This window comes from Sinocyclocheilus rhinocerous, unplaced genomic scaffold, assembly GCF_001515625.1.
Source record: "Sinocyclocheilus rhinocerous isolate Xijiao unplaced genomic scaffold, SAMN03320098_v1.1 scaffold247, whole genome shotgun sequence".
Lineage (NCBI taxonomy): Eukaryota > Metazoa > Chordata > Actinopteri > Cypriniformes > Cyprinidae > Sinocyclocheilus > Sinocyclocheilus rhinocerous.
The window spans coordinates 257,807-267,740 of NW_015662919.1; the positions used below are offsets into that span (position 1 = coordinate 257,807).

At 34.3% G+C, this 9,934-nt stretch overlaps 1 protein-coding gene across 1 annotated transcript in view; it reads left to right on the forward strand.

Annotated features, from left to right (window-relative positions):
• The first annotated feature begins 613 nt into the window (after positions 1-613).
• Positions 614-9,934, forward strand: part of LOC107728320 (NAD-dependent protein deacetylase sirtuin-1-like) — a 14,061-nt gene continuing 4,740 nt past the window's right edge. Inside the window, exons 1-8 of the mRNA XM_016538446.1 lie at positions 614-868; positions 2,006-2,131; positions 3,854-4,092; positions 4,176-4,328; positions 5,374-5,521; positions 5,621-5,700; positions 6,028-6,214; positions 7,422-7,970. Coding sequence (XP_016393932.1) covers positions 670-868; positions 2,006-2,131; positions 3,854-4,092; positions 4,176-4,328; positions 5,374-5,521; positions 5,621-5,700; positions 6,028-6,214; positions 7,422-7,970 — 1,681 coding nt within the window. The 5' untranslated portion in view covers positions 614-669. The remainder of the gene's footprint in view (positions 869-2,005; positions 2,132-3,853; positions 4,093-4,175; positions 4,329-5,373; positions 5,522-5,620; positions 5,701-6,027; positions 6,215-7,421; positions 7,971-9,934) is intronic.

The following is a 9,934-nucleotide window of genomic DNA, read 5'->3' on the forward strand; positions in this document are numbered from 1 at the left end:
CGTGCGTCTGTGTGTGTCTGTGTGTGTGCGTGCGTCTGTGTGTCTGTGTCTGTGTGTGTGTGTGTCTGTGTGTATTCAGATGTAACCCCCTTTGTAATCATTATCATTTTCATAAGTAACTAATTTAATTACAATTTTTTACAATAACTGTAACAGATTACAGTTACATTTATTTTGTAATTAAATTACGTAATTCCGTTACATGTAACTAACACTACAAAAGACACATGTATTTTTAAAATCTCATTTAAAACTCTCGAGACTGGATAAATTAAATAAATAACTTTAAAGAAACTTGTTTAACTTTATTGGTGAGACAATATTTACTAGGTAACCTCCGTTCAATTTGATTATACAGTGAATTTCAAAATAGTTTGCATTTGGGTAACAATGTTTTTTATTTATTTTTTATTTTGTAGCGCTATTTTTATTTTTTTACAGAATTCAACAGCAAGTTCTTGACATATTTCTCACATTTACACATTTTGTAAGTACAAATTCAAACACAATTTAAATAAAATAATAATTAAAAAAAAAACAGAACTTAAAAGAGAAAGAAATGTATTTCTGCATTTTGATTTGCACGCTCCGGTCCGTCTGCTCGTGACGTGACGTCACATCATTACCGGAAGGTCCTCGCGCTCCTCCTCCGTTCACTCCCTGGCGAAGATGGCGGACGGCGAGAATAAACGGGCCGGCGCCGCCGAGCCGCTTCCGAAGCGACCGAGACTCCTGGATCCGCCCGGTGACCCGGAGCACAGCGCGGCTGGCGGAACCGAGCCGGTGGAGGCGGAACCGGCGCTGAGGACCGAGTCCCATCAGGCCTCACTGAACAACAACAACCACCTCGCCGAACCCGAGCTCTCCGGTACGAGCGCCTTTAGCGCTTTAGTTCGCTTAATGCTTATTTTGGGAGATTTTAAAATTGATTTCTCTCATGCTGAGCCCACAGTCAGGTTTACTCTATGTTCACTCAGTTTTACCCTGTTTTTACATTTGTGGGGTCTGTATTATTTTTTAATATAATAGCAACTTAAAATTTTTTTTTTTTTTTAATGGTTTTATTTTTATTATTTATTTAGTTTGTATGCAACTTCAATATTTATTTAATTATTTAACTATTCAGTTAATTATTATTATTATTATCTGTGGAGTTTAAATAATTATTTAATACTATAAAAACTTGTTTTAAAATGTTTTTTTATATTTTATATGTAGGTGTTCATTATTATTAAATATTATTTTGTTATTATTATTTAGATTGTAAGGTTTTATTGATTAGTGGAATTTATTATTTTACATAATTTAAATATTTAATCTTGTAATTATAAGTATTAATTATCTAATAACTTATTTAGTTTTTAATTGTTTTTATATTTAAGTGTTTATAATTATTGTTATTATTTAATAATGTAATTATTAAATATATTTTATTATTGTTATTTTTATTTATGTAATTTAATTATAATTAAATTGTATTTAAAATTGCAATTAAATTCTATTTTATTTTATTATTGTTATTTATTACATATTATTTACTTACTCAGTTATTACATGTTATTATTAATATTGTTGTATTTAGTTTTTGAGAGCATGTCTCAATTCTGTCACTGCTTTGACTTGTCTTGTCAACTTCATAAATATTTCATGCTTTCTTATTACATTTATTTACATTTATTTAGTCACTGTAATAATGCATTCTTCTATTTTCGTAATAATTGGTTAATAATTTTCATATTTATAAAACAGCATGCTGATGATGAATGAAGCTGTAACCCCTGCACTGATCAACACATAGTATTGTACTACCTTGTTTATTTATTAAAATACATTTTCTTCAAAGAAATATAAAATAAGTGATGTATAGAATTAAATTTGCACAAAACTATTATTCTAAGCACTAAGCCAAAGAAAGCGCACAAAATAAGCATCTAGTGTAGTGGAATACAGTTGTATTATGCTGCTATTGTTGCTGTTATTGTGTTTTTGTGTGGTTTGCATGCAGACTTAATTGAGGAGGGTGTGCATCCCAATGGTTTCACGTCACCTGATCTTCTTCGTGATGATGATGATGATGATGACTGCTCGTCTCGCGCCAGCTCCAGTGACTGGACCCCTCAACCACAGATTGGTAAGATCAGCTAGTTTTATCCTCAGTTGTCTGCTGTAGAAGTGTGTGTTTTGTGAATTAACCCCTTTAGTGCCACCGGCCCACAGGTGGGCCCAATGGCGCTCTTTTTTTTTTTTTCTTCTTTTTTCTCTATCACATCTTTTAGTAATCATCATAAAGCTTAAAACCTCAGAATTCATCCATTTTTAAATCAAACATTGCTTTACCATGGAAATGGTACTTTAAAATCTTTTAGCGGACTCCTCCCCTTAGTGGGCGGAGTCAAGTGTCATATTACAAAATGTATTACGCTCTTTTAGAATCAAAAGTTTTTATAATCTTGACAAAATACGTATCTTTGGAAAGGTCTGAGTCTCAAGATTCCATATTTTTTGATAGAAGTAATATTGACAGAGAAATTTAGACCTTCGTGAAAGAAAAATGCATCAACAAAAATACTACAGAGTTTGGATGCCACCCGGTGGCTGTTTGTGGTATAACGCCCTAAATAAAATCTCACAGGAATCTCAATTTTTTTATATCAACTTCAAATTTGGAACATAACTTATTTAGACATAAGGCTTTAATTTTGCATCAATTTTGGATTCAAAAATATTTTGTAAAAAATGTACTTTATACAAAATAAAAAAATTGGTACAGTGTATTTTCTTTACAGTAAATTTAAACTTCTATAACTTTTTGATACTTTAATATTTTGAAATGATTCCAGTAATCTGCAGATTGTCTTCTTAAAAACGAGTCCAACCTTAGGTCTGCATTAGGCCTGGGCGATAAAACGGTATTGATATTTATCGACGGTACACCTTCTTCGATAACGATATAAAAAACGTCCGATATAGTGCACGATATAGGCACGTGCTATGAGTGACGCAGACAGCACACACAAAAAAGAACACATGCTGAATTGAGTGCTGTGCCTGCATGTGATGAGGAGATTGTGAATAAAAAAATTTATATTAGTAGAATTTAAAATAAACATTAGCATTTGAATGCAAAAATAGTACAATCGAATGTTAGGAGTGCGTCAGGGGGCGTCATCAGTGGAGCACGAGATGCAGTGATAATGATGTAAGTGACGATGTTGCATTTTGATGTTTTGTTAGTCTAGCCCATGAGATGTGCCGCTGCTGTGTTATGCATTCAAAATATTAAGAGAAATATAGAAGCTCAATGCGGAGAAGATCTTGATTAGGTGAAAACCAAAACCAAAGCCATTCACACAGATGCATATTCAGCACATTTTTTAGACGGAGAAATATGACTGCTGCACTCGCGTCTCACACACGAGATGTAGCCATGCAAAGTTAAAACAGTTTAAACTTTTAGAAAACACGTCGTGAATTTGTGGAGGTTTATTCCTTTTCACTGCGTCTCATGTTTTTAAATGCAATCTGCGTGATGGGCGATTCGGCTCTTTGTATTAAGCAATGCATAAATACATGATGCTGTTTTGTTCATAATTGTTTATGCAATTTACGAAATTATTTAATTTAGACGTATTGCACGTTTTATTATAGACAGTTATTTCCTTGCTGCATTATTTTGCTCTGGCCTCGGGAAACAAGCCAAAAGTTTAACCTATTTAATCTGCATCCCTAGTCCGTATTCCAAAGTTTTCATGAATTATAATAATTCAAGTTTGGATAGTACACTTTCACGTCTATGTTAAAAAATGGGGGGGTGGCACTTAAGGGGTTAAACTAAGGCCTGGTTTTCTTTTAGGCTCGTATCGGTTCATTCAGCAGCACATCATGAGAGGAACCGACCCGAGGGCCATTTTGAAAGACCTGCTTCCCGAAACGGTTCTTCCGCCGGATCTCGACGACATGACGCTGTGGCAGATCATCATCAACATCTCCGAGCCGCCCAAAAGAAAGAAACGCAAAGACATCAACACATTAGAGGACGTCATCCGGCTCCTGAAGGAGAGGAAGAAGACGCTTGTGCTCACTGGAGCCGGGGTGCGTTGTTGATTTCTACTTCAATTCAAACACGCTCTTAGGATGTTTCCAGTAAACTGAATGCTCCTCTTGTTCCTCCACAGGTGTCTGTTTCTTGTGGGATTCCTGACTTTCGGTCTAGAGACGGCATTTACGCTCGACTCGCTGTGGACTTTCCTGACCTCCCTGATCCTCAAGCCATGTTTGACATAGACTACTTTAGAAGAGATCCAAGGCCTTTTTTCAAATTTGCCAAGGTTCGAAACACTGCTTTCTGCCATAAATGGAAAACAATTACTGCGCTGATGCTTTTCAAATAATGGGAGACACTACATGCACTGGTCACTTTGGGCTATTTTGCTTCCATAACATTTCAGACAAGTGGAAAGAAAACAGTCTAAATACACTTTTAAGTATTTACTTTATTGCACTTTATCTGTTTGTGTCTGTAGATTTCAATTACATTGCTTTTATTTGACCAAAAATACAGAAAAAAACGGTAATATTGTAAAATATTTTTACCATTTCAAATAATGGTTTTCTATTTTTTTCTGATCAAATAAATGCAGCCTTGATGAACAGAAGAGACTTCATTAAAACACATTACAAATCTTACTGACCCCAAACTTTTGTAAAAGCAGAGTATATTCTGAAGGTTTTTATGGAAGGGTTTGTTCATATATCAGATGCCTAATTTTATTATTGCACTTTATCTATTTACGTCTGTAGATTTAATTTACAGTGCGTCTCTTTAAAAAGGCCATTTTCTCAAAATGAGTTTGAACACTTTATTCCTATATGTATATGTCTATATTCTGAAGGTTTCTACAGAGGGGTTTGTTCATATGTCATTCACACTGATTTATATAACATTGTACTCCTAAAAACATGGTAAAAAATTAATTTTTTCCTGACTGTTGACAGTATTTTCAGATTTATGGAGCCATAAAAAAGGAAATGCAAAATCCCCTCTGTAAAAACCTTTAATATGTCAACAAAATCAAATAAGAATTTTGAATCTGAATGTTTCTGGAAATGTATGCAAATGAGTGAATATTTAATTAGATAATGCATCATTTGCATATCTGAACATAACATTTCAAAAACTTTTGTCTTAATGTACTGTGATTAATCACCTGGGGAATGTATGGTGAGATCTTTTAGTTAAAATGTTTACCTTGCAATAAAGATTTATGTTTACATTTATGCGTTTGCATGCACTTATTCATCAAAATTGCATGCATGTCATTACATTTATGCATGAAGATAAATAACAATATCCTCTGTTTGCATATGATGTAGGAAATCTACCCGGGACAGTTCCAGCCGTCTCCATGTCACAGGTTCATATCAATGCTGGATAAGAAGGGAAGGTTACTGAGGAACTACACTCAGAATATCGACACACTGGAGCAAGCGGCTGGAATCCAGAAGATCATTCAGTGTCATGGTAGATCTGCTCAGAATTCCTCATATAAACCTAGATTTTATTATTCCGTCACTATCTAGACTCTTTCTTTATCCTCCGTCTTTTACAATTTAATTTTAGGTTCTTTTGCGACTGCTTCCTGTCTTGTCTGTAAACATAAGGTTGACTGTGAGGCCATAAGGGAGGAAATATTCAACCAGGTATGCTCGAGTATGAAAATTGAAAGGAACAGTTCACCCAAAAATGAAGCTTTGCTGAAACTGTGCTCGCCGTCAGGCCATCCGAGATTAGGATGAGTTTGTTTCTTCATCAGATTTGGAGAAATGTAGCTGGCACCCATTCACCGCAGAGCAAGTGACGCAATGCTACATTTCTCCAAATCTGATGAAGAAACAAACTCATCCTAATCTCGGATGGCCTGAGAGTGTGTAAAATTTGCAGAAAACTCCATTTTTGGTTGAGCTGCTCCTTTAATATGTGCTTGCGGTTGTGTTGTGGCTCATGAAACCGTTGTTGTTCTGCTGCAGGTTGTTCCTCACTGTCCGAGGTGTCCGTCAGATGTCCCGTACGCCATCATGAAACCAGACATCGTCTTCTTTGGCGAGAACCTTCCAGAATTTTTCCACAGAGCCATGAAGCAGGATAAAGATGAGGTGGATCTTCTCATCGTGATCGGCTCCTCGCTGAAAGTGCGGCCTGTGGCTCTCATACCCAGTGCGTAAATGTTTTCTGTGTCTGCAGTAATCTGGGTTGCTTTTGCATGTAAAAATAGAGTTGTTGCACTCGATAACTAACTATATTGTGTGACTATTCAGATGTGATGCATCAGGTCAAGTTGAGACACACAAAAAAACTAATGTAGAGCAATTCAAATGCACAGATAAGATTTGAGTGTTTTCAGATGAATGATTCAGATGCTGTTGTTTTTGAAGCTTAATCAGCAATTTAGTGGATACTAAAGATGGTGTCATTGTGATGCTTTGGTATTGATAGGTATTCATATACATCAGAGATTCCCTAAAATATTTCTTATTTTAGTCCCCCTGAGAAATATAATTTAATAACACGTCTGCATGTTCACGGTTCTCTCATGTCGGTTAGTTGTCACATGACATGCAGGTAAACAAAATGAAATAATCTTTTTCAAAATGTTCTTTTTATTCAATATACTTATTGTAATATTTTTAAACATTCTTTTAAAATATTATTTTTCTTTTGTAATTTTTATTTGTTGTTAAATTTATTTAAGATGCGTAAAACAAAAGCAATCAGATATTTATTTTTGTCAAGTTTTAGGTTTTTAAAAACTCATTGCATACATGTAATTTCATTAAATATATATTTTTTAATATTGTATTTTTTGTAATTTATTTAAGTATGATGTATTTAAATAAAATAAAAGATAAATATATGTACTGTATAAAAGTTATTTTAATTATTTTTTAATTATTAAATAAATAATAATAAAAAAGGCAAAAATAATAAAGACAAAAAACTGTTCATGTAAAAGATGCTTAAAACAAAAGCAATCAGATATTTATTTTTATAAAGTTTTAGATTTTCAAAAACTCGTTGCACAGACGATGTAATTTCATTAAATATACTTTTTATAATATTTTTTAAATATTCTTTTAAAAATATTCCTAAATCTTTTTTAGGTGTTTTTATAAAAATGTTACTAAAAATAATTATAATAATCACAATTAATAAAAACGTTCTGTAAGTCTTAAAAAAACTTTTTATGATTTAATAAATTAGCTTTTCATCAACTCTAGTATGGAAAACTGTGCTATTACATAGGATTTACATGGTTTTCTAATAATATTCCATTGTATGGTTTAAAATAAAAAAAATTTGTTAGTAATTTTACCTTTCATAAAGTGAAATGATGTTTGTTTTGTACGTCTGTGTCTCTCTGAAGGCTCTATACCTCATGACGTGCCTCAAGTCCTGATCAACCGCGAGCCGCTGCCGCACCTGAACTTCGACGTGGAGCTGCTCGGAGACTGTGACGTCATCGTGAACGAACTCTGCCATCGTCTGGGAGGAGACTTCGAGCAGCTGTGCTTCAGCTCGTCCCGTCTCAGCGAGATCACGGAGAAACCGTCCGCTCAGGGGCCCGTCACAGGAGCGTCAGAGGACGTCCCAAACACTGAGTGTCAGGATTCACTGTCTTCCGAGAAGGAGGAACCGGAAACGGCATCTTCCCCAGCAGCCAGAAGAACTAGCCCTCATCCAGAGCCGTTACCGGAAACGAACACATACGAGATAGACTCCAACCCAAAAGAGCATCCTCCGAAGACAGCGAGTCCCAGTCTGGAGAGGAGAGCAGCGTGTGACGCTACAGAAGCACTGGACTCTACTGATGACGTGAAGGAGGAAGAAACAGCAGATCGTCACCGTGTTGAGATGCGGAGACGGTGCTGGAGAAGCCCGATCTGTCAGAGTCCAATCAGCAAACGACTCGGAGGTAAAATCATTTTTAAATGTTTCTTTAAATACATTTTTAAGATGTACCTGCTGTTACTATCAACGAATTTTGGTGGATTTATAAAAAATGCATTTTAAAAATGTTCCTGCTGTTATTATGAACAATTTATTGGTGGATGTTATTGCAAATACAAAATTACAACAAAAAAAAAATTATTATATTTCTATTATTTATTTTAGGGATGCACGATATTGGATTTTTGCCGATATCCGATATGCCGATATTTTTCAACTCATTTTGGCCGATACCGATATATTTCCTTTTGCTTGGAAACAACACCAAGTCTCTCCTGTGCAGAAATTATAAGCAAAATATTTTTACTTTTGGTTAGTTTTTAACAAAAACGTATTTGTTAGAATTAAATAAACCATAATGAAGGTTTTTTGACAGTACGTTGAAGCTTTGAAAATAACTATAGCCTAAATAAACTATATATCAATCGTTGCATATTTTCCCCCCCCCAGAAAGATGCAAGGGTTAACCCTAACATTTTATTTTAATATTTAATATTTGTAGATGGTCTAAAGCAAATTATTAAGTTAAATTATATATTAAATTAAGCAAGTTGTACAAATTCTGAAAATCTTTTAGAGCTTATGATTTGTTTAAAAAATAAAACATACTGCACATTAATGAATAAATCAGTATAAATAAAATTATTTAATTTACTAGTGTCATGTTTGTGATTTTTTTTTCATGTAAGCTATAGCTTCTGACCTTTAAATCAAAACATACTCATTATTTTATGACATCAATTACTGCTTTATTTAATCAGAAACACAGTCTAAATGTTATTTGTGTACTCTATTTTACTATTAATTTAATTAGAAGTAGACCAACAGCGCCCCCTACAGATTAAAACTCGTATCACAGTGTTTCCCAATCTTTTTTTTAGTCGCGGCACCCTTTGGAAATTTTAACAAACTTGTGGCACCCTACAAAATTAATTTTGTCACAATATTTGAATTTCTAACTTCGATATGATAATTTGAAAAGTATAGATATTTGGTACAACAGGGAAGAACTGCAGAATATAATGTCATACAGATATTTTTAATATTATAAAAAGAAATGTGTCTATCAATGGTGGCAATCAGTAGGCTAATTTCTAATGAAAAGACCAATTTATATGACAGATTTTAATGTAGGCTTTTATACATATGTAAACATTATTTAATTACCATTATAACTAGCTATTCTCACAAATTTTTGCTCACTCACAAATTTTTGTATTTTACAGTGGGGTAATTTTGGTGCAGTAGCACGAGATAGCTTGATTTAAAACTTTGAAAACTTTGAAAAATGACAAGGAGGCTAAGCAGTTAATAATAAAATAAGAACAAATAAAGAAATTAAAAAGCTTTTTAGTTTTTCAGGTAGGTCTAACAATAGGGTTAAGATATTTAACTTTTTTTTTTTTTTACCAATTATCCAAATAATGTTTAATCCTAGAAAGCTATAATTATCAGAGGACACATGAGCATAACGGTTAGCAGATCAATGAATGAGAGGGCAGCGTTACCAGAGTTGCCCATATACCACACCATGTTACAACACAGCAGGGCTATTGCAGACAGAAACAATACTGTACTACATAGATGTTTCCTGTCAGCTCGATTTTTGAGTGGACTTTGCTGTTCCGATGAGCATGAACGGTATATGAGTGGAGCACTCACATGGGCCGCGAGCGACTGAGCGGAGCACACACACGCATAGAGCGGATAACACGCAGAGCGTCACACCACGTGAAAGTGAATCCTGAGCGGTGAACTCATTTTCGGCAGCCAGAATTTCGGTGCATCTCTAATTATTGGCGACATTAGAAATGGATATTATATAATAGCTGCTTTTTTGAACATTTTAGCAATTTAAAAATATTAAAAAAGGATTTTTTACACGGCACCCCTGCTCTCGACAGACAGCACCCCGGTTGGGAAACACTG